Raw genomic sequence first — 25,985 nt, 5'->3', positions numbered from 1 at the left:
GGGCACCACTGCCCTTCCACATCCCCCATGGCTATGCCACAGGAGCAGAACCAAGGAGAGGCTCCCAGCTCTTGTTCTCTAGCAATTGTAAATAACAGTAGACTGGAGGGTGGAGAACTCCTTAAAACCACCACTGGAAATCAGTCCCAAAATAACGATTTCCTTCTCCCTCCTTCCTTTCTTGCCGTTTCTTGTCTGCTTATGTCTTATAGTTACCAAGAAGCAGCATTTTGCAATAAGAAACTCAATACCTTCTCTCACTCATGCTACCAAAAAAAGGCTAGTTGCGGGTGCTTCCAGCTATCAGAATTCATTCATTTCATTCATTCCTTCTTTCAACACTATATCCATCCTGTATAACCCTCCACCCTTTTGAGTATAGGTGGGACTTGTGAATATAATGGGATATCATTCCAATTATTGTGTCATCTTAAACGGCAAAGGGATTTTGCAAATGTAATTAAGGTTAATCAACGGACTTTGAGTGGTCCTGAGTGGGCCTGACCTAATTAGGTGATGCTTTTAAAAGACGAACTGGGGGCCAGGTGCAGTGGTTCATACCTGTAATCCCAGCACTTTGGGAGGCCGAGGCGGGTGGATCACTTGAGCTCAGGAGTTCCAGACCAGCCTGGCCAACATGATGAAACCCCGTCTCTACTAAAAAATACAAAAATTAGGCCGGTCGCGGTGGCTCACGCCTGTAATCCCAGCACTCTGGGAGGCCGAGGCGGGTGGATCACGAGGTCAGGAGATCGGGACCATCCTGGCTAACACAGTGAAACCCCATCTCTACTAAAAATACAAAAAAATTAGGCAGACGTGCCGGCAGGTGCCTGTAGTCCCAGCTACTCGGGAGACTGACGCAGGAGAATGGCGCGAACCCGGGAGGCGGAGCTTGCAGTGAGCCGAGATCTCGCCACTGCACTCCAGCCTGGGCGACAGAGCGAGACTCCGTCTCAAAAAAAAAAGAAAAAATACAAAAATTAGCCGGGCATGGTGGCGTATGCTTGTAATCCCAGCTACTTGGGAGTCTGAGGTGGGAGGATCATTTGAACTCTGAAGGTGGAGGTTGCAGTGAGTCAAGATGACGCCACTACACTCAGCCTGGGCAACAAGAATGAAACTCCGTCTCAAAAAATAATAATTAAATTAAATTAAATTAAAAGAAAAGAAGGACTGGGGCCCACCCTCAAGTCAGAGACCTTTTCCTGCTGGCCTGGAGGAAAAAAAGGCCACCATGACTTCCACAATCACAAGGGACTGAATCCTGCCAACAACCTCGAGAGCCTGGAAAAGGACTCCAAGCTTCAGATGAGAGAAGCCTCAGCCAATTCCTTGACTACAGCCTTGTGAGACCTGGGGCAGAGAATCCAGCCAAACTGTGTCTGGACTCCTGATCCGTAGAAACTGTGCAGTAATAAATATGCATTATTTTAAGCCACCAAATTCGGGGCAATTTCTTATGAAGAAATGAAAACCTAATACAAATGCCAACATAGTCCTAGCACTGTAATGGAATGCTGGAGACTGTAAACAGAGAAGTGCAATACAGTTAGGTGAATAATGATAAAGGGTAAATACAAAATTCTACTGAACCTCAGAAGGGAGCCTCTAATCCTGGCTGGGCCAAGTTGAGAATATTGAAAGGAAAGAAGCACGGCTCTCCGGTGTTACAAAGGACACCAAAGGAGACGACATGTAAAGCTCAGAGCTCTAATCAACAACAGCAATGTGAACATGTTGCGATAGCTTTCCTCAGTCTCAGAATGGTCTCAAAATATACACAGATCATCGGCATAGAGAGCGCAATTATTTCTGCTGAGTTCAGCAGCAACTGACAACTTCACTCAGGACTCCCAGTTATCAGAAGCCAAGGCATTTAAATGGTTTCACTTGGGAATTCTAACAAGTTTTCCCCCAACAACCTTAAGTCTATGGAAAAAATTAGAACAAGACATTCTTATTTAGGGCCTGCCTAAAGGGAGCACGAGTATTAAAATACGCTGCCGTGCATGAGAACCTTGCTGAAAGTGCCTTTGAGTTTCTTGTTTCTCTGGCTTAGGAGGCTGCCCCATAAGTTACATGAACACAAGGCTCATAGCAAATGTCTAATCCAGCTGGCTTTCTCCTGGTCGCCAGCAAGCCTCAAGCCTGCCACTTTCTTTGACCATAATCAGCATGTGCTTAAAGAATGCTGACTAATTCCAACGTTTGTCCAGGCAGGACACAGGGAGGTAAATCCACTGCCAAAAATAAAAATGCATTCCACAGTCGAATAGTAGGTCACTCTGAGATGATGTACTATTTGATACCGCTCCTGCCAATCCTGTGCTGCCGTTACTCATGCTCATTCTCTGTCCCTCTGGACTTCTCAATGGATCCTCTTCACTCAAGGACTCAGGAGCCTGCTTCACTCTCTCATTTCAGCCAAAAAGAGCTTCATACATGCATTTCAGGAAAAATTTACAGAGAGAGAGAAAGAAAACATGACTTACCTAACTATAAATTAGGCAATGGTTTATCCATCATTCAGTTCCATTTAAATCCATCCCACGAGCACACACTGATCTCTGTTTTCAAGGCATTGTCCAAAGTTGAGGAAGTGTTGCTGACATCTAGCCAACACAAGAAGCTGACAAGCAACAGCTCTTTGCAATGCTTTGAAAACCCCTTCCGGAGGATTTTTGCAAGTAGGAATGAGACCACTACTCGCCACAACACACACACACACACACACACACACACACACAAATATTCATGCACAGCTTTTTTCAGTTATGCTGCAGAGCAATGTGTCCTTCAACTTAGAGAATCATTCGTGTTCACAACACATGAATGAGAAAGCCCGCCCATGCCCAGTTCTATTGCCAGAGCCACAAGGTTGCGAGAAGAGCTCTTTATTTAGATAATCACACACGCATCTTGTGGTTCTGTGATTCTAAGCCATGTGATAGGTTACCTCCATCAATGTTTGGGGTGCCCAGCTGAGCTTAAACTCCACTCCTAAAAATAATAATAATAATACGATCCTTTGTGCTGGTGATGATAGAGGGGACCAGCAGCACTGCCTCCTATCCAGAAGTTCCCTGCTCCTGTGGTCAGAGTCATTGACAATGTAGAACAGGAATGAAAGGAAGACTGGACCCTCATGAGGATTTTTACCTATTAAAAGATGATGGTTCTTCTCCAGCAGGTATATTTTGGTTTGAACTTTTCATCTATCCCACTATCTATTGACTAAATGGATTGCAAACTTTTATTCCAATATTCCAGAATGTACTTACAGATATTTCATGTAAACCTCATCCAAAGACTAAACAGAATATTTATTATCACCACTGCCTAAAAGGATTTTGCTGTCTGATTTCATCCAAACAGACAAGGAAAAGATTAAGAAAAAGCAATAAATAGCCCATACACCAAAATGAAGGGGAAAAAAAAAAAAACCTACACACAAGTAAATTCCAGGCATCCAAAATAAACAAGTGCTTCATAATCATTTTAAGTTACATGTGTTGACTTTTAAAAAAACCTTTTAAATGATTAAAATGTGTTTACCTTCCTTTTAGAAATTTTAGAACATGCATATAATAGTTTATATGTTTGAAGAGGGAATAATTTAGAAGGAAATGCTTTAAAAAGTGGGGAAAGGGGATCTACAAATAATTAAGTCTTCAAATGGATAAAGAAAAAAAGTGGTCTTGTTTACCAGTCCACCACCCAATATAGTTGGAAAATGGCGCTTCTTCCTTGATGCCATCCAGCATGGTGTCCCCATGCTTCCCTTGCATTGACACTTAGCACCTTTGGTCATTATAGATCTCTAGGTTTCTCCTTCACTTGACTAGCTGGAAGCTCTAAAATGCAGGCAGCACCGCTTGTTTTGTATTTTTTAATGTTAATTTTTTACTTTTTAATTTTTGTGGGTACATAGTAGGTATACATACATATTTATGGGGTACATGAGATATTTTGATACAGGTATGCAATAATCACATCAGGGTAAATGAATACCCATCACCTCAAGCATTTATCCTTCGTGTTACAAACAATCCAATTATACTCTTTTGGTTACTTTAACATGTACAATTAAATTATTATTAACTATATGGCCGGGCACGGTGGCTCACGCCTGTAATCACAGCACTTTGGGAGGCCGAGGCAGGTGGATCACCTGAGGTCAGGAGCTCGAGACCAGCCTGGCCAACATGGTGAAACCCCGTCTCTACTAAAAATACAAAAATCAGCCGGGCACAATAGTGTGCGCCTGTAATCACAGCTACTTGGGAGGCTGAGGTGAGAGAATTGCTTAAACCAGGCAGGCAGAGGTTGTGGTAAGCTGAGATCATGCCACTAGCATTCCAGCCTGGGCAACAGAGTTAAGACTCCATCTCAAAAATATATATATATACACATATATATAATTATTATTATTACTATTGACTATAGTCATCCTGTTGTGCTATCAGATACTAGATCTTATTCATTCGTTCTAACTATTTTTCATACCTATTAACCATCCCTACCTCCTTCCCATCCCTCCATTTCCCATCCTCTTGTAACCAACATTCTACTCTCTATGTCTATGTCCATGAGTTCAACTGTTTTAATTTGTAGCTCCTACAAATAAGTGAGAACATGCGAAGTCTGTCTTTTTGTACCTGGCTTATTTCACTTAATATAATGATGTCCAGTTCTATCTATGTGGTTGCAAATGACAAGATCTCATTCTTTTTCATGGCTGAATAGTACTCCATTGTGCATATGTACCACATTTTCTTTATCCATTCATCTGTTGATGGACACTTAGGTTGCTTTCAAATCTTAGCTATTGTCAACAGTGCTGCAACAAACATGGGGGTGCAGATACCTCTTTGCTGTACTGATTTCCTTTCCTTTGGGTATATATCCAGCAGGCACCAAGTTTTGTTCACTCCTGTCTAGGAGGCACCCAGCATAGAGTCTGGCCTTCATGCATTCCATTCATTCATCTAGCCATGTATTCACTTACTCAGCTCAAATATTTACTAAGCTGCTACCATGGGCAGACACTGTCCTAGGAACCAAGGATAGTAGTTACATGAGAAAAGAGAAAACAAGGTTTCTCTCAGCATTTAATGATGGACAGGGAGAGTGACAATAAGGAAGGAAACGAATAAGTCAGAAAACAAATAAGAGTTAAAATGTATTGAGTGTCTCTCAGATGCCAGGCATTGCTCTGCACTCCTTGCATTTTCAATTCCCCAAAGCCCTCTGTGGCAGGTGCTATTATCATTTCTCTTTTATAAATGAGGAAACTAGAGCAGAGAGAGGTTATGGAACTTACCCAAGGTCACTGGGCTAGTAGATGGAGGAGTAGTTCACCCAGACTACGTGGTTACAAGCTACTGAGCACGCTGCTATCCTTGTCACATACAGTAACAGGCCATGGAAAGGGATGGGCTCATGGGCAAGCTACTCACACTAGATAATAAATATTTGCTGGATGGATGAATGAATGAAAAAAAAATATAGCACCACTTAAGTTTACGAAATGTGGCTGTGAATATAGAACTTTAAGAAAGCTTTTTAAAGTCTTTGCAATGTTTGCTTACCTCCTTTTGCCCACAATTGTGCACTACCCTCTTATTCTATCTCCCACATGACTGCACAAGTTAGGGAGATTTTGTTGAGTTTTTTTTTTTTTTTTTTAATTCGATCAATATAATGAAAACAGTCGTTATAAGTAGCTTCTTTCAAACTATACCCCTGTCCACTCTGAAGTATTCATATTGCTATGCAGAATTTGCTTTTAGATCACTCTGTTCTCCAACTGGCATCTATGTATCTTTCTTTTCACTATCTATTTTACCTTTTACTAAAAGCTGACACCATGCCATATATATAATAGGCTGTGGTCCAAATTCAAGTCACCGAGCTTAAAGTAGTGTTGCAGTAAGTCTCAGGATGGCTCAAATAAGATGATAAACATATTTGGTCTGGGGATTATAACTTCAGACCCCCTAGGCCTGTTTCTCAGGCAGCCTGGCAAAGAGAATCAAAGCCCTCCCCATAAAGAGCAGCAAGCTCCAGGCTGGGAAGGACAGCAGGGTCAGGGAGTCCCCAGGCATGGCCTGCAATGGGGGTACAAGGAGGAAGAGGAGTGCAGGGAGTGGCCTCAGCCCTGTGCTGGCAGACCAAGGGAACAACAGAAAGACAGCTGTATCCGACAAGAGATATGTTCCCAGAGTAGTGACAGAGACAGATGCACATCCCCAGCATGGATGACAATTGGGAGCAGTGAGAAGACCCCCTCCTCTCCAAAAATAGCTCCCGTCTCTGGGCATCACAGTTCAAAAAAACAGCCACTGCCTGCCTGCCTCTCTTTCTCTCTCTCCCCCTCTCTCTCCCTCCTTCCCTCCCTCCCGCTCTCTCTCTCTCTCACACACACACTCCAAGTGCCACATACTTAGAATTTGTTATTTTAGTCATCACAGCATCACAGCAACTCCGTAAGTGTTATTACTCTCACTTACTTTACAGATGAGAAATGAGAAGTTCAGAGAGGTGCATGAATTGCCTAAAGTCACCCAACTGCTAAGTGACAGAGCCAGAATTTGACCTTGATCTGTTGGACTCCAAGACCATTACCTAAACAGCTGTGATGGTTCTAAACCTCATGGACGGTCACAGCAAGAAAGGCATGGGAGCCAGTGAACAAAGGCATGGTGACTTGAGCAGTTTGGCATTTCATCATTCTGGGAGCGTGTTCATAGCACACACAATTCCAGGAAGCTCCATAGCCCTTGGAAATGATATGCCTAGCCCACTTCTAGAAAACCCGGTGTGCATCGGGGCCTATCATGGGGAGGGGGAGGGATTGCATTGGGAGTTATACCTGATATAAATGACGAATTGATGGGTGCTGACGAGTTGATGGGTGCAGCACACCAACATGGCACAAGTATACATATGTAATAAACCTGCACGTTATGCACATGTACCCTAGAACTTAAAGTATAATTAAAAAAGAAAGAAAACCCGGTGTGCAAAGCTAGCATTTCTCCAGTTTCTGAGAGCACAAAAAGCAATGGATGGAAGGCAGAGTTGGTGCTCGTCACCACTTGAATCTCTGGCACTCATGCTCATGTGCATCACTGCGAATACCACTGACAACTGTTCTCTTGGCACACAGCACACTCAATGGAAACACTACTGATCAAACAAAAGTGGAGGACATATTCCAAGGCCCAGGAACTGCACCTGATGCAGACCCATCCTCCCTCATGCTGGATGACTCCCACAAACAGCTGAGATGCAGGAGATGCAGGAGATATTGGCGCAGTTAATGGAGATGTGTTTTGATCACCAAAAGTCTAACCTATTGTAACAACTGTCGGAACACAAAGGAGTTCCTTTTTTATAGGTTTGAGTTTTTTAATACTTAGTTACAATGAAGGGTAAGCTCTAGGGTGAATTTCAGTGCTCTGCAGATCCACCAATGGAAGGGCCCAGGGCAACCGACCATTACCTTTTACTTCTTTTTACTTCTATGCCTGAGAAAGGCAGTTAAAGAAAGGAGCAGTGAAGCTACCTGACTGGAGACAGCTAACCACACAGCAATTTGAAAATGTGAATGGGAATACTAAGTCATCTTCTCCTGTCTTTTAATTTTAGACACTCCTCTACTACAGTAAAGGTATAATCCCTCAAGTAAATCTCTCAAAAGATAAGAAATTCTGTGACTGCCATTCTGTTCATGTATCTGTCTCATCTCACCTTTGCTTTTACATTGTCTCTCTAAAAATCCAACATTCTTTATTTATGGTTCTCCTCTTCCCTACTGGAATATGTGTGATATGTTCATGCTTCTAACAGAATAAAAGGAACTTTTTTGTTGTTTTTTAATCAACCTATAACTAATTGAAAAGTTTCACTAATATCCACCTCTATGCTAGGCCCTGCAGAGAATAAGAAAAAGAAATAAAGAAAGTGTTCTTCATGCACATAGTGGAGCATCTCTAGGGGCAGAAAGACCTGGTTTAATTTTTATCTCTCCACTAATCAGCACTGTGACCTTGAACAAATTATGTAAACAGAGCCTCCATTTTTTAGAGATCTAATTCTCAGTTTTTTGGAGATCTGATTCTTAGTACATGATAAGAACCCTGTGAGATAATAAGCTAAACCATCTCAGTGCCAAGCCATAGCAAAGGCACAGTGAATGTCAGTTTCCTTTCTTTTCTACTCTCCTCAAGGCACTTGCAAGGAGTCAGCAAAGAGCAGTCAAACTCAAGTCAAACCGAATCCCAGTCTTGCCGCTTAGTAGCCATGTGATCTCAGGCCTTTCTCTCTGAGCCTCGATTTTCCAATCTGTCAGGTGGGAAGAAAATGTGTACTTACCTCCTAAGATTGCTCTGGGAATTAGCTGAGGGAAGCCACATAAAGTGGAGAACACAATATCTGACTCAATAAATGAAGCTATTATCATTCTTACTAGAGAAAAAAGACATGAAATTAAAGAACAATTAAGGACCAACTCAATCATTACAAACTCTGTTTTAGATAAAAAGACGAGGAGAGTTGCAGCGAGGGAGGCTGGCATTTGGGGCATCCTAGAAGAGGCAGGAATTAAAATTTTGAGATGACTGCTTGACAGGGACTGGAAAGCTGGGGTCTGTTGTTGTTTTGTTTTGTTTATTTTATTTGGCAAGTGCCATGAAGGCAGAAAAGGTACAATCGAAGGCAAAGCGGAGGTCTTAACCTGGAACATATGGGAACACTAATGGAAAAGGCAGCTGGAGCCACACAGGCCCTTGAGGGGAGAGAGAGGAAAACCCGGCAGGATAAGCAGGGTGGCGCCAGATACCAGAGGCCCTGTGGATCTGCTGCTAGGCAGCTGAGCCTCCGTGGGCAGGCAGGAGAGAGCCACAGGAGGGGTCTGGGCAGGGAGTATGCAGGATCACGGTGATTTAGGAAATTTGGAAGTGATACGCACATGGTCCCGGTGCCACAGGATACAACCAGGGGAGCCAGCCAAGTACTTCACTTTCCCCAGCAAAGGGCAGTTCTCTACATTAACAATGTACTTAGATCACTGAGGCTCAAACCCTGACTCCTAATTCTCCTAGTTACTTTTGCATGAGGATCTTAGGCAAGCTTCTTAACATCTATAGGCCTCAATTCTGCACATAAGGAAATTTAAGGGAAATGATACCTATTATTAGGCTCAGAGGAAAAATAAGATTGTGTCTGCAAAGTGTCTGACATCCAGTAGGTGCACAACAAATGCTTTCAACTTTGGACTCCATTAGCCAACTTCATCCCAGTGATCCCAGAAAACTTGGTTCAGCAACAGTTTTTTCTATCACTAAAATAAAATGCCATTTGTTAAATACAGAATTAGAATAGTTTATGAGCAAGACTATGTAAAGAGGGTTAACAAGATGTTTCGAAATAAGGAAAATAAAGATTAAAGAACGCCCACTAAAATAGAAATATCAGTGTTCTAATAGGAGGCATTGATTTAGCAATAAAGCCTCAGTTATTCTGTGTTTTAAAACAGCTTGTCAGTCAGGAATTGGCACCAGGCAGAAAGCTAAAAAGGTATTGGAAATGTTCTTCTGTTTAAGTTGGATAGTGGGTACACAGGTAAATTTTTAGTCTACTGTATCAAGGTATGATTTACATACAGTAAAATGCACCCTAAGTGCAGAGTTCACTGAGTTCTGACAAATGCATACATCTATGTTCTCACCGTTCTAAGACATAGAATGTTTCCATCCTCTCTGCACCTCTTCCCAGGCGATCACCTTTCTATATGCTTCTGTCACTATGCCTGTTTTATCATCATTATTTAAATCACGTCTACATAGGGTATGGACTCCTTTCTATGTATGCAGTATTTCATAATTTTTAAATTGATGCTGTATTTTACCAGCTAAAATGAAAAAGAAATGCCAAAGACTTTACTGAGAGGGTTTCTTGGCATTAAAGTTAAAAAGAGAAACCAGCCAAGCATTGTAATTCCTTCAAAGGACGGCAGTATGGGTAGCTGGTGAAATGACCAGGATAAGCTGGACCAATTCTGGATTCAATCTGACACAACTAGACATGGGTAGGTAAGTCACTTCACTTGTCTCCATTTCGCTTTATTCTTAAAAGGTGTCATCCACCACATCCCATGTGCATGGGGTGACCATATAACTTATCTAAATCATGCTGTGCTAAAAGAGGGTGCTATTAAGTAGCACAGGATGAGAGTTATAAACTCAGACTGTCCCTGGTAAACCTGGATTTAGGATGGTGCCATTTATAAGCACCCTCTGAGAGCACCTCTTATGATGTTCCCAGTGATCTATTATGTTCTCTAAAGAAAAGAGTGTTGCACAGACTTATGTCCAAAAGCCTTTTTTTATCCAAAGGTGATGGGGCTCATCCAATCCAATCTACCATGCAGTATTAAAAGATAACAGACAGACTGCCCAAGGAGAGAAGGGGTCTGAGACACAGAAACACAAGAAAGCATACACATGGAAACTATGGAACCACTTGAGAAAGACCAAGGCTGCCTGATGATGAAAGCACTTAGCTGAGTTATACTGTCTTTGTCACTCGGCCTCCTAAGAGGCGGGCATTAGGCGCTCTATCAGGACACATTATCTCAGAACTCCCATGGTGCAAATTTCATGCTGAGATACCAAGTCTTCATTAACATACTGATTCCAAGGACTTAGCCTGTGCAGGGGAGGATGAGGCAAAAGCAAGCCTTCACAGCTGCCGAGTGAATTGTTTAAAATCTATCAGATTTAGGCACATTTGTACTTACAAAGTTACAGCATAGCACCTTTTACAGTACTGTATAGATACAAGAAAGCCTTCATTGTAAATATCTGAAACCACAGCTAAGAGTTAATTACAAGCCTATAACCAATGGAATGACTGCTACAACTAAAATTAACTTGGACTTATCTAGGCTTTCTAAAACACCAGGAAAAAAAAAAAAACACACACACACACAAAATTGCCTAAAAATTGCATGCAGAGATTATCATCGTCCCCTCCAAGGGAACTGCACAAAGAGAGATCTATTTGCCCTCAATTGCACAGATTCCTTTAAGTTGGATTTGATTTGCACACACTCAAAAAAATATTTTTTAGTCATAATCTTGCACTGTCCTATTTAATCTATAAAATTGTAGATGTAATTAATGTATAGAAAGATCTTCATTACAAAATAAAACATATTTTCATATGTCAAACTGACGATTCTTATTACATAATAAAACAGTCTTTGGAATGTAAACATTTGTATTCTATAGGTAATGTTCTAGAAAGTAAACTTGGTTTTGCACTCGATGAAATTCATTCATTTCTCATTGGAGGGAAAGTAAATTTCAGTAAACTGTTTACAGAAAATATCAGTAAACTGTTCAATTAGGTCATGCGTTACAAAGTCTAACAAGAAAAGTTTATACCAAAGCTGAAAACCCAAATGTGCATCCACATTTTTTAATAACAGACACCTTGAAGAATTTTTAAAACTAGGAATTGTGACTTGCTTTAAAACACAATTCTTAGAAATGGAGCTGATAGCTGGTCATCACAAACAAGTGAGGATTAGGGCTGAAACTCCCCATGCATATACTTGGGATCTCTGAGCTCACTTTCGGATCAGTGGGAGAAATCACATTAGTCAGGAATCTGGATCCTACTCGGGGATGAACTCCAAAATCTCTGTGTCACCCCAAGGACCATCTGTAGAAATGCCGTAGGCTTGATTCTCATCTGCAAAATCTCCTTCTCTGGTCTCTTCTCCAGCTGTAACTATTCAGTGACACTAAAATAGAGGAGGATCCTGCACTTCTTCAACAACTGTTCGGGTTCCAATTTCGGCTCCGTCTTTACTGGCTTACAAATATACTCTGCCTAACTTATGGTAAGTCTCCTTCTCAGTAACAATGATCCTCCCAGCCTCACAAGGGTGTTCTGAGAACTGAACGAGGAACATTCCGAAAGACCCTGGACCCAGACATGAGTCTGCCCTGACAAACATTATTCCCCCTTCCGAGTTACCATATCAGTATCCTCAGGGAGATGTTGAAGCTATCACAAGGTTCTTAGTGAAATACCTTCTGACTGAAGTTCAAAATAAATGCTGGATGCCAGTAAAAGAGTGAGGGGCAAAAAGATAACAATTGAATCTACTAGATATTTATTTCTAAAGCTCAGCCTCCCGGTAGCCACTTCCTCACTTCTGGTAGAAGTGTTTGCTATTCATCTTCAGAGCATGTCAAGAACATAAAATTATTCACAAAGTGTTTTTTGCCAAGAACGTGAAGAGACTGTCAATGGTTTTTTGTTTGTTTGTTTGCTTGTTTTTTAACTTGGAAGAGTTTCTAAATCCATGACAAGACTTCCGTAGAGGCTGAAGACAGGCACCCCAGACCCTCCTCTGAGGCCCCAGCCACCACTTCCTCACCCCTCCAATCTGGAGGCCAAAACAAGAGCTGGCCCCAGCACCCTTCACCCGAATACATAATGTGGCACAGGAGCAGGTTCCCCATTCTCTACTGTGAGAATCCCGAACGCACTCTTCTCTGCCAGGCTCAGTCCCCTCAAGGCTCCTCTGGCCCAGTAGAAGTTACTATTATTATTAATATTAATATTATTATTTTGGAGACAGACCCTCATACTGTCACCCATGCTGGAGTGCAATGGCATGATCTCAGCTCACTGCAACCTCCGCCTCTGGGTTCAAGCGATTCTCCTGCCTCAGCCTCCCGAGTAGCTGGGATTACAGGCACCCGCCACCACGCCTGGCTAATTTTTGTATTTTTAGTAGAGACAGCATTTCAACATGTTGACCAGGCTGGTCTCGAACTCCTGACCTCAAGTGATTTACCCACCTTGGCCTCCCAAACTGCTAGGATTACAGGCCTGAGTCACTGCACCTGGCCCCAGTAGCAATTAAATCAAACCTAAGAACGCCATTGAATTGAGGAATAAAAACAGCATGAAAACCCAGATGTGGTCTTGTCTCAGCTGCTAACTAGCAGCATAACCCAAAGAGAGTCATTTCACCATCCAGCCTCAGTTTCCCCCCATGCAATACGGAATAATGAATACCACCCACGCTACCATCCTCTCACAACTGCCAAAAGGATATCAATAACATGCACACACACTGAAAGCATGTACACCCAAGCTTGCTGGATATTGAAGTTATTTTATTAATGTCACAGTATTTCTAGGAATTTAGTCTTTCTGTGCCTTATAACATTGAATCTCTTTTCTAAAGATATAGAATAATCATAATGGCAAAATCAGTGCCAGGCACTGATCTAAGCACTTGATATATGTATTCATTTGTTCCTCACAATAATTCTATAATTATTATCCCCATTTTATGACGAGGAAACCAAGACTCAGGGAAGCAAAGTAGTAGCCATGTCCTGGCACAGCAGGGACAAGGACCCAGCCACAGTTTGTGCTTTAGCCTCTATGTTAATGATAGGCTGACAGCTTCCAATTATTTACTTGACTGAAGAAGACTATGTCACACAGCCCCCATGGAAATTCCGGACAGAAAGTGACAGGTTTTCTAGCAGTCACTCACTCTTCGCCAGCCCTGAGCCCTGCTCCCGTACTATACATTAACCCGCGAATCAAGACAACCACTCACGGGATAAAGAGCATTTTCACTTCTAACAAATTACAAATCTGATGTTCAGAAAAGTCCACTAACTTGCCTCCAATTCCAAAATTAGTAAGTTGGGGAGATAATATAGAAGAAATATAAAAATTAAATAGAGAAGTGTCTAAATCCCTGCACACCTCCCTCAGATGAGTGGCTCCCAGGCCCACTCCTCCCTGGCCCGGTGGCCTTCCTGAGGTCCAAGTGGATCCCTGACTTACACCAATCCTTGTTTCCCAGCCGCTGCCCTCCCTGACCAAGGGGTCTGGGAGCGGTGTGGGGAACCTCCGACCCCTGGCCAGAATGGCCAGAGGGGAGAGAATTATTTTCAAGAGGCAGAGGCCTTAGTCACAGCCTGATGCCAAGCTCTCCAGATTCGGGATTTCACGTTGGAACTGGGGTTGCCGTTTTCCAAAGAGACAATAAGAAACCACCATTAATAGGAAGGCCCATGTCTGCCAGGGTTAAACAGGCCTTCGTGGGTTGGCGGGAGAACCAAATCACAGGTTACTACCTTGTTTTTATAGGAAAATGCATGCCAAGTTGTGAAACAAAGCCTTGCTAGGAGAGGCTGACGGCCCCCCATTTGTGAGTCAGGGGCTGCTCAGCACACTCGTTTAGTATGTGGAGTCCAGTTGACAAGAGGCCCATGCATGTCCCCCAAACTACAGTCAAATCCTACACTAACACGTCTCATTTGTAACTAGCTTTAACTTGATCTTATTCTCCCCAGCTTTGGACCATCTGTTATTAAAAGTTTCAAAGCATTTGTTCTTTGGGAGGCCCACAACCTGGCTGGTTTGGGTAGGTTTGACCTGAGAACCCTATGGATGAGGGAAGGCTTTCCCTTCATCCCAGTGTCACCTCCTGGCTCCACAAAAACAACCCCTTGATGTGAGGCTGGGAGACTCTGCCCTGGCTCTGTGTACCCTTGGCCAAATGATTATACTCTCTGGGCCTTGGGGTCAAGGGAGAGAGATGAATGGATGGTTTCTACATTTCTAATCTCCCTCTTCAGGTTGCAATAGAAAGGCATTGCTTGGAATCATTGAGCCCCTTCTCTGGTTAAAACAGACCACGTAGCAAGCATTAAATGAGGTGAAACATCTATTACATACATTTCATACACACATTTTCATATAAAGCACTTGGAGCGACACCTGACATAGAATAACTGTTTGCTAATGTTAACTGTTGTTATTATAACCAATGTCCTCATAAAACTCTACTAGGTACATGCTATTATTATCCTCATTTGACAGGTGAGGAAACCGATGCATAGGGTTTAAGTCATCTGGCCAAAGTGACACAGTTTATAAGCGACAAGGCCAAGATTTGAACCCAGGTCTTTGAAGCTCAAGAAACCCCATTTTTAATCACTCAGCTGTACTTAAAAAAAAGAAAAAGGAAGAAAGTCCATTTAGCTAAGGGCTGAAAGGCTTTAGTGAAATAATATTTGTTAACCAGAGTACTATAAGGGTAAGGGACTTTCAGATACATAATTTATTGAATCATCATCCAATTCAAACTAGGTGGAACTATGCCTTTATATTTTTGGCTATGCTTCTTACAGGATAAGTGCTCAAAAGATGTTAATTTTTCATTTGCTAATTTCAAGCGATATTTGATATTATAAAACACCTGCCCATCTCCCTCAGAATTCACTATATAACTCATTGGATTTTAGATGTAACATTGCTTATCAAACACTTGCAAATGTTGGTGAGAAGTGACCCCACCTTAGCTAAGAAAAAGTGTGACTCTAGGGACCCACCAACCACCAAAAAGATTCCAAATCTATGAGAGATGGAGGAGGGGTCCAGACGAGCCGGTGTCATCCATTTGTAAGTGTACATGTGGCTCTTTCCCGGTTTTACAGCACATTCGAGGGCCCAGGAGCATTACCGGGACTCTCACCATGGGCGCAGGCATAGCTAGCAAGTGCAGGGCTAGATTCCAAGGACAGGCCAGATTCCAACAAACAGACCTGTCCTGAGCCTCCTGCAAGAGCAGCATTGAGGGCAGCCTCACACAAGTCCAAGATCAGTTTACACAGGCTGGGGGAGGAACTGCAGCTACCACCTACAGCAGGGGTGAGTCGGTGGGTGTTATGGGCTGAATTATGACCCCCAAAAGTAATGGAAGCACTAAACCCTTAGCACCTCAGAATGTGACTGTATTTAGAGACAAAGTCTTTAAAGAAGTAATAAAGATCACGTGAGGTCCTATGGGAGGGTCCCAATCCAATCTGGCTGATGTCCCTATAAGAAGAGGAAATTTGGGCTCACGAAGGGACAACAAGGATTTGTGCATAAAAAGGAATGGCCTGTGAAGACCCAGGAAGACAACCTCCACCTGTAAGCCAAAGAGAGGCCTCAGGGGAATCAAACCTGCCAGCACCTTGATCTTGGACTTCCAGCCTCCAGAACTATGGGAAAATTAATTTCTGTGTCTAAGCCACCCAGTCCGAGGAATTTTGTCACGGCGCCCCCTAGCAGGCTAATACAGTGGATGACGCTGAGAAGTAAAAAGATGCTGTGTGAGAAAAATCAGGTCTCACAGGAAAATCTGAGCAGATCAGTCAACTACGTACAAGTAGCGGATAGCTTCAGGGTAGATCCAGGATGACGGATGAAAAATGCAGAGACCAAGTGTAGGAAAGAGGAAAGGGAGCAGTCCATCAATGTTTTTCTAGCATTTTCTGTACTAGGCATGGAAGGCACACAAAATCAGGAAAAGTCCTGTCTAGCTAAATCTCACAGGCCAGTGAAGGAGTAAAAAGGTTAAACATAGGGAAAGCATCAGAGGAAGGCAATAAAACAAAAACTGCCATAAGGAAAGAACGCAAAGATGGCTTCAGGTCCTGTATGATTCAGTGCTGAGATCTGCAAGAATGGGCTGATAGGGAGCCTGTTTGTTTCGAGCAGGCTTGGGGCCCAGATGAAATGAGAGTGGGGTCAGCAGAATCCTACAGAATGGGGAGGAGAAGGGACATGAGGTAAATAACTCAGAAAAGCAAAATGAAGGCAATCTAGAGGAAGAGCAAGCCAGGCAATGTGTTGATGGTGCTGTCTTTGAATTGCCATCATTGCCTGCAGAGATCAAGTGAGTTAAATCAGAGCTAAGCTGACTGAACCAGATCAGAAATATTGATGCTACTCCTCATGCTGTATGGCATAAACATCAAAAATAGGGAAGAATAACAGAGGAACACATCGTGTGCCAAAGCTATACATACCACACTGCAGGGGTCAGCTGTCAAAAGCAAGTCCAAATGGGAAGCCAGAAGATTAGAAACACTAAGATGCGGGCCGCTTTCTGCCCATTTGGCAAGAAGAGTAGAGAGGAAATTCAAGACACTGAGCTGGAGGGCTCCTGCCCGGTTTCATCCCACACCTGTGTTAGGTTCCCACCCCCAGCAGAGGGACTGAGGGAAAAAAGCAAACAGCAGAGGGAAGAAAAGTAAACATCCAGGAAGATCCCAAAATCAAATAACCTGCCCCCTGATGACTTCAAAATGTTCCGTAAGAATTTTAGGTGCAGTCAGTTGAGCTGCCTTGGTACCAGCATCATACTAACACAGAAGCAATCATTTCTTCCCAAGGAAAATAGGAAGTATTTCTGTTATGCAAATCAAACATATTGTTCTTTTTTTCCCGCAGCTATATCCTCCTTTATGGCCACCGAAGGAGGATACGGTCAGGAAAAACAATGAACAGAAACCTGACTATAAAAGCATTTCCCTTCTATTGCATGGCTGGAATAAGCAAGGGAAGCCACATTCACACAGTTCGTCAACTTTCTATTCATGTAAACAATCTCACTTTATTTTTGAATTACTTTATGGGAGGAGATGGTTTCCAAATGTACTATTTCTTGCTGCAGAATATGGAAGCAGTCTCACTAAACCCTTAAATTAGGACGAAGAATAACACAGGCATATTTCATGTTTGAGTCTATGTTAGAACGCCTGGTTTTCCTAAATTAAGTCTTACTTGGAATCCTGAACTTTCTTTACTTTTTTTCTTTTCTTACTATCTGAAAAATCATGACAAAATTCTGATGCAAAAAAAACTTTCATGCAACAAAAGACTAGTAGCAATAACAAAAGCGAGGCTTCCTACGAGTTGGGCATTAAAAAAGATTATTCACTATGGAAAAATAGTTGGGTTTTGTGCCTTACATCCTTGATGTGTTTATAATAGATTATAATCTTATAAGTTGAAATAATCACTGCAATTAACACCAAATTATCTTAATTCTAACAACTCACACAATCACTGAAATGGTTCATAAACTGGTGGAATTGCCATATCTAAGCTCAGGCCAATATCCAAGACAGAAGTTTTCCAAAAAGCCCAAGAAATTCTGAAAAGTAGCCTCACAAACAGGGTTTTCTGAGGCTTAGACAAAAATTCTAGTTACCCATGGCCTGACTGACAAACCTATAACCACCTTATATGGAGTTAATAATAGCATTTCTGCTATTTACATTACCAAGGCTTTGAAAAAGCACATGCAATACCACACCTGAAGGGAAATTACGGGCAGATGTTAAGAGTAAGTAAATGCTATCCAGTTGAAATATAAAAAGTCCTTAGATAGATATATATAGACAGATAGACATATATAGATATATAGATAGATAGATAGATAGATAGATAGATAGATAGATAGATAGATAGATGGATAGACAGAGATAGAAAGATAGATAAATATGGAGCAACAGAAATGTATACACAAAAGAGGGAAATAGCTTATGTTTAAACAAGCAATGATGAAGTTCAATAATATAATAGAAAAAGCCTATGTACATATACCAGATGGACAGCATGGGCAAAAGGAATTTGACTTCTGAATTGATCGACGTCAGCATGGATTTCAAAAGGCGTCTACCCTTTAAATGTTTATTCCAAAGAATTATTATGCCATGCCATAGGAAATTTCAGTTCATTACAGTAACACAAACACACACAAGTCTTAGTCAATAATTTAAATAAAAATTTTTAAATGACAGGGTGTGCTAACTTGTGGCCTAATATCAAACACCCACCAAAAATCAAATCAGATGTTTCAGTGACTGACAAACTCTCCAGGAGAGTCATTTCAGTGACGAAGGTCAAACCTTGGGCTGTTCCTTTATAAACTGGCACAGACCAAAAATTCCCAGAGGTTCCCTGGCCTATAATTGTATGCTATTATTCTAGAAGCACGATTAGTATGTCCTTGCCTTTTCAAGAAAGCAGCCTGTAATGCAAGCAATGAGAATAGCATGTAGGTTTGCAGAGACTTGTTTTTGGCATATACCACAGACATGTGGGAGAGCCCACCTACATGATTCAGAACCACTACAGGTATTGTCTGAGAAGTTCTAAAAGCTTTTATTTGATGTTGGAATGTATCTATACCTTAACCGGGAAGAAAAAATGATAGTAATAGGGCAGAAAAGGTTATGAATCATAGTTTATGAATGGAAGAATATTTAGAATACATATAATAAAGGCATTTATCTGATAGTAACTACCACAAAAGAGACAGGTATGTTAAAACTACCAAATTGAATTCAATAGCAGAATGATAATTAAAACTAGATATAACAATAAAATGTATGTAACTATACATTTTAAGGAAACACATGTGATTTCAAAAATTGTATTATATTTATAATGAAACATATTGATGGCCAAAATTATGAAATAAAGTTAAGTTGTTGAAAATGATTAGATTTCATTATCAGGTCTTCTGTAAATTCCAACGACTAAAGAGTGCTAACATCCCAAGGCTCTAGGATGGGAATAGGGTGTGGAAGTCAGCCTTCAAGAGATAAACCCACCCACAAATCTCAGAGAAGATCCTTTGAATCTGTACAGACAATTGAGAGAGCCAGCTCACACAGAGCCAGGGTGTTATTCCCACAGGCTGACAAATCCTAGGCTTCAGCCATTTCCAGAGTCCTCAATGAAAAGGTCATAAGAACCTTGTAGTCTTAACTCCATTATAAGGTAGGAGTTGGGTAGAAGAATATGACCAGAAAGACAGGCTTAAATGCTCTCTGTGTTTCTTTTATTCACAGAATCTTAGACTGCCAGGTTCATCTGATTGTTTGTTTGAGACAGAGTCTCATTCTGTCGCCCAGGCTGGAGTGCAGTGGCATGGCTTCAGCTTACAGCAACCTCCCAGGTTCAAGCAATTCTCATGCCTCAGCCTCCCAAGTAACTGGGATTATAGGCACCCAGCTTTTTTTTTTTTTTTTTTTTTTTTTTTTTTGTAGACACAGGGTTTCACCGTGTTGGCCAGGCTGGTCTTGAACTCCTGGCCTCAAGTGATCCACCCGCCTCAGCCTCCCAAAATGCTGGGATTACAGGCGTGAGTCACCACACCCAGCCAACTGTCAGGTTCTTACTCCACATCTTGGAACCATCCTTCCAAGAATCACAGAATATTCATAGGCACTTCTATCTAAATCCTATCCATCCTAGGAAACCTGATCCAAATCCCACCTCTGCTATCAAAGTCTTTTCTAAGCATCCTCATGAAAATGACCTTTTCCTCTGAATTCTACACACAACATCCATCAGTGCTACCTGGCACCTCACCTTGACCTGCCTTGGGCCTCAGCGGCTTCCTGGAACTGTTACTTAACATCTTACAGATTCCTGTATTGTCTTCTACTTTGCATCTCCTACAGAACTCTGCCTCACACATAAATGGGTATTTTTAATGGTGCACTTCAATATTCTTCCCTGAGTAAGCTCTTGGTTTCCCATATAGTCTTTGTTTTTTGTTTGTTTGTTTTTTAAGGCAGGGTCTCACTCTGTCGCTTAGGCTGGAGTGCAGTGGTGCGATCATAGCTTTCGCTGTAGCCTCAACCTATGGGCTTCCCACCTCAGCCGTCCATATAGCTGGAACTACAGGCATGCGCCACCACACCCAGCTAATTTTTTAATTTATTTACTTATTTATTTATTCATTTTTTGAGACAGAGTCTCCCTCTGTCGCCCAGGATGGCATGCAGTGGTGCGACCTCAGCTCACTGCAACCTCCGCCTCCCGGGTTCAAGCGATTCTCCCACCTCAGCCTCCTGAGTAGCTGAGATTACAGGCATGCGCCACCACGCCTGGCTAATTTTTGTATTTTCAGTAGAGACGAGGTTTTACCATGTTGGTCAGGCTGGTCTCAAACTCCTGACCTCAGGTGATCCACCCACCTCGGCCTCCCAAAGTGCAGGAATTACAGATGTGAGCCAGCATGCCCGGCCTAATTTTTTATTTTTTGTAGAGACGGGGTCTCACTATGTTGCCCAGACTGGTCTCAAACTCCTGGGGTCAAGTAGTCCTTCCACCTAAGCCTCCCAAAGTGCTAGGATTATAGGAGTGAGCCACAGCGCCTGGCCCAAAGTCTTTCTTGCTTAGAGCCAACTCAAAATGATACTAGCAATGAAACATTCCCTTCTCTCCTTAACAAGACTAACTTTCAACAATTGTCCTGCATGTCAAGTCTAAGGGCTTCTTTTTCATTTTCTAGAACCTCCTGCAATCATCCTGAGGCAGACACTTTCTTTTCTTACTCCTCTTTTCAATTCACTTTCAATTGTACAAAATACCCTTTTGAACTTCTTCATCCAAAATGACACTACTTAATAAATCAGCACCAAAAAGTTTACTTTACTCATGTGCAAATTTGTGTACTTCTTTTTCTTTGGCCCAACTGTATGCTTCAGATTATATGCATTACTAGTCATCATTTATGCTCTTGCTACAAGCCACCTCAAGTTGATACAAAGCAATCTCTGTATTTATAAAACAAAGATATTATATCTATCCTATAACTCATCCTACTTATCCTGCAAAATCAATTTATTCGTGTATCTCCCCATTCTCCAACTAGAATGAACTCCACGAGAAGGGATACTGGGGATTCTCTTTTGCACACTGTTGTGTCCCCAGTGCCTAGATCAGCGGCCAGCACTTAGTAGGGCTCCACACATTCTGGTGGAATCAATGCTGGTTGAATGAATTTCCAGGAAGCCTCCCACATTCTACCTCTCAACCCCTTCCCTCTGCTTGATGAGAATATGGTCAAGAACATGAATTAACGTGAGGCCATCAGGGTTCCAGTCACTGGTTGACCATCTCAGTAGAGGTATAATCTTCAGCATACTACCTCACTTCTCTCTGTCTCAATCTTCCCATGTGTAAATGAGGGTACGACTGGGCTCCTAGTGGGGACTAAGATCACGCAGGTAACGCATAGAGAGGCGCACCCAGTGCTGATAGTGGCTATTCTGTTTTGTCCCTTTCCATCAGTGACACCTGTGTCACTGCATTTCGTGGATCAGTCTCTCCCCGTTTTATCTATTAAAAGACTAGACGCTGACAACAAAACTTATTTTGATTCAAATAGAAGTAAATTAATAGGCTCAAAATGAGAGCTTGGATTTTTTTCCTATCAATAAAGTATATGCACTTGAGTGACAGCTTAGACATCTATTCTACGTTTTTGTTTATGTATGTAGCCTATCCACTCTGTTCAGATAGGCTACATTGCCCAGGAGTGCAGTTCTGCACAGGTGGCTGCCAGAAGCCTGACTTTTTACAAGGTGCAAACCAAATGGCCTGTATTATACAACAAAACAGTGAGAAAAAGCTTGCTCCACCACTCCTTGACTTAGAAAATGTATGAAAAAAAAATACAATTTGCCTCTTAGGCCTTTAAGGATCTTCATATGCCATTCTAATTTTTTTTTTTTTTTTTTTTTTTTTTTTTTTTGAAGACAGAGTTCTCTGCGCTCTGTACCCAGGCTGCGAGTTCAGTGGCCGGATTCTCAGCTCACTGCAAAGCTTCTTGCCTTTCCTGGGTTCAACCGCCATTTCTCCTGCCCTGAGCTCCCAAGTTAGCTGGGATTACAGGCGCCCGCCACCTGCCTGGCTAATTTTTTTTTGTATTTTTAAGTAGAGACAGGGTTTTCACTGTGTTACCAGGATTGGTTCTCGATTCTTCCTGACTACATGATCGCCTTTCTTGGCCTCCCAAAGTGCTGGGATTACAGGGCTTGAGCCACTGCACCCAGCCATTGCCATTCTTCTAAATTAAGAGATATTCTTAAAGTAAATATAAGTCAAGGAGAAACCACTATCTTTATTTTAAATGTTACTACTCAAACTTTCAACTCTACTAGAACTCTTACATGTTGGCTGTGTCAACACTGTGTACACTGGAGGTAACTTTAACTCTTTATTTTGCTTTTTGGTCTTTCAAATAAGAAACTGTGCTCAATTAAATATATCTTTAGAACAAAGAATACCTGTGGTTTACACCTAGCTTTTGACCTGAGGCAAGGACGTTTTGCAGAAGCAAATATTTAATAAATTTGGGTATTCTAATTTCATGTAAAATAACTAGCTACAATGAATACTTTTCTGATGGGGTTAAGTTTCTACAAACATAGGTTATATCCCTCCACTCCTCTTCCCCCAAATAATATTGTATTTTTGGATGAGGAATTAACATAAAGCCTCTGAATTTTAACCAGCTAGATTTTCCTGAGCACAAAACATGTGCAAGTGAGCTCATAAATAAAAACCTGCAAAACTCACAACTTAAGCTTGTCATAAACAAGCAAAGAGGAGAACAAGAACACTTTTCAGCATCCACTTCACATGGCAAGGTCTTAGCTAAAAGATGTGGTCCCTGCTTTTAAAAGCACTGGTCTTCTCAAAGAAATGCCAACACAGAAGACACATCAAGTTCACCTACCTTTGTAAATAATCCTTAGCATAACTGAAGTAGAACAACTATGAAACCCCCTTACTGAACTATACAAACCTATTATTATTGGTCATGCCAGCTCTATTTTCTGCAGATAAATCTAACCACTGCATAGCTAGCTCACGGTACACTCTATAGCAGAAGGGAAGTAAAATTTAATGTATTTTTTTAAGTTAATGATTCAGGCAATTCTTGGAATAACTTACACTTGAGAATATGTAACTAAGATGTCTTATTGAAAGAGACTCCCCAGCTGTTGACAGCTCATCTTTGGAAATTCCCTCCTTTTTGCCGATTCCTGACTATCCCTAAATCCAAATTACAAAGTTTAATGACCCTGGAGAGCCATCTTTGCCTCCAGTGAACTCAGAATTCTATCTTAATATTCATTAAAGCTCTAGATAAATGTTTACTGAATTAAAGGGGGGAAAAGAACTGGAAACCTAGCCTCCAAAAACCCACCGCCTGCTCCCTTGCCCACTACAAGATTAAACTGGGTGCTCCAGTGCTGAGAGTCAACCCATCCAAGACCCAGGGGGTCTGACCCTGGGCCATGAGGCGATGACAGCCAAGAGGTCTGGGCAGCGGCTCCAAAACGGAGCACCCACTACCCTGGGAAATGTTGGGCGCTTGCTATGACACAAACCCTCCCCCAGGGAGCGGAACCGGATGGTCGGAAATCAAGTCAGTTCTGTATAGACCCTAAGGCCCCAATCCCATTCCACCACCCTCCTTCCTGTTTATAGATCCCGCTCCTGGAACTCCAACTACCAAAGAGAAAGCAGACGTTTTAGAAGTATGTAACACATGACGTAACTTGAAAAAGTTATGCTGCTTATTGGCGCGAGTTACAACTTGCCGGGCTCACACAGGAAAACAGGCTCACGTTAATTACTTTGCTTTTAATATGCCATGCCTTCCTTTCCCGGGGCCCCCACAAAGGTTGGGTAACTGAGAACCAGGTACCCTCGGTGGTAGGACCCAAACTGTGTGGGCGGTGAGCGAAAGGCGAGGAAGGAAGAGAGCCGAGCGCTTCCGAAGCGGCAGCCGATTCGGATTCACTACAAGCCCGGCGGCTCTTTTCCCGCACAGGCGCAGGAAGAGGAAGCCTGGGCACCTCTCAGGAGGCACCGAGTTGCCCGACAGCTGGGCGATGTCGCCGAGGGGGCTCGCGACACTGCGCCGATGCCCCTGGCTCGGCCGAGGGCGTGCCACCTTTGTCTGGGTTTCCCCACCAGGATGGGCGATGCCTCAAAGACGGCTTGAACTGCTTGGAGGCGCCGACGCCGCTGTCCGCGCTTGAGTTCCCAGCCCTGAGCGGGGCCCAGGAAGCCGACGCGGCCGCCTGAAACCTCCCACTTACACTGCGCGCACGCGGCGCGCCTGCAAGTCTCAGCCCCGCGGCTGCTTCCCCGGCGCGCCAGCCACAGGGTGGAGAGCCGGAGACCCCTGGCTCGTAGGCGCAGAGGCCCGGCGCACCCCTGCCCTCCTGGCACTGCACCGCCGGACAAGGCAGGGCCCCCATAACCTCTCCAGGGCCCGCTTCTTCCGCGCCCACGCGAGTCCCTTCTTCGGGAGACAACGGGCCGATGGAACCCCCCTCCCCCAGCAAGACGAGATCTCCGACTGTCCACCGCGTTAGGGAACGCACGACAGACACCCAGACAGCACCCACACCCCTGCCCACCCCCTCGGCCCTCACTCACCTGCCTGCACAGTGTCCGAGAGGTCGTGCCCGGGGGCTGCGGTACGGGGAAATTCCTTCAATTTCCTGGAGCTCAGGTTCAATCCCCCGGAGTTGGCCGCCTCCTCAAGCGCGCGCTCCAGACCCCGGTTCAAGGGCAGGTTAAAGCCCCCGCTGCCGCCGCCGCCACCACCCGCCCCGCCAGGGGCGCCGGTTCCTCCGTGGTGCTGATGGTGGTGGTGGTGGTGGTGGTGGTGATGGTGGTGGGGATGATGAAGTGGGTGCAGAGTAGCTACCGAAAGGGCCGGGACGAAAGGTTGGGGTTCGCTTCCCGGCGTCGCCATCTTCTCCCGGGCCCCCCCACCCCGCCCCGCCGCTCCTGCGGGGGGGTCACAGCGTTCCCCGCGAGGGGAAAACGGCAGCTCGGGCTGAGTGCTGCAGTGCTCCACCGAAAGGCGCTGGAAGGAGGGGAGGAGGGTGTGGGCAGGCGCGTAGAATGAGGGGCGGGCGGGGAGGCGGCCGTGGCAGCTCGGTCTTGAAGGTTTCCTGTCCCCGGGAAGCTAAGGACTGCGGCGGCGGCGGCGGCGGCGGCGGCAGCGGCAGCGCGCATGTGTCTCCTCCCGCCCTTGCGCCCTCCTCCCGGCTGCTCTGCCCTCCTCCGCCGTCTGCTCTCTCCTCCTCCTTCCCCCACGCAGTCTGTCCCGCCCGAGCCTTCCTCCGCGCCTATTCCGCCTGCCTCCGCCGCCCTGCCGCGATCCGCCCCGCAATCGGGGTACAGGGCGGGGCTGGACGTCTGCTCCGGGGCAACTCAGGCGCCGAACCTCTCTCTGGGCGTCCTTGTGCAGCTCAGGAGGCTTT

The 25,985-nt window shown here is 43.6% G+C and overlaps 1 protein-coding gene across 4 annotated transcripts in view; it reads right to left on the bottom strand.

Moving 5' to 3' along the window:
- Positions 1-25,784, bottom strand: part of LRCH1 (leucine rich repeats and calponin homology domain containing 1) — a 213,870-nt gene extending 188,086 nt beyond the window's left edge. For 2 of the 4 annotated variants that reach the window (XM_017862059.1, XM_017862062.1), the window contains exon 1: positions 25,150-25,781. In XM_017862059.1, coding sequence (XP_017717548.1) covers positions 25,150-25,471 — 322 coding nt within the window. In that variant the 5' untranslated portion in view covers positions 25,472-25,781. Of the gene's footprint in view, positions 1-25,149 lie in introns of all 4 variants that reach the window. The other 2 variants (XM_017862058.1, XM_017862061.1) reach the window with 2 other exon arrangements.
- Positions 25,785-25,985: the final 201 nt, after the last annotated feature.

This window comes from Rhinopithecus bieti, unplaced genomic scaffold (genome assembly GCF_001698545.2).
Source record: "Rhinopithecus bieti isolate Rb0 unplaced genomic scaffold, ASM169854v2 scaffold_61533, whole genome shotgun sequence".
In the NCBI taxonomy this organism is placed as follows: domain Eukaryota; kingdom Metazoa; phylum Chordata; class Mammalia; order Primates; family Cercopithecidae; genus Rhinopithecus; species Rhinopithecus bieti.
Note: the sequence above shows the minus strand (reverse complement) of the source record. Positions and strands in the feature narration are given on the sequence as shown.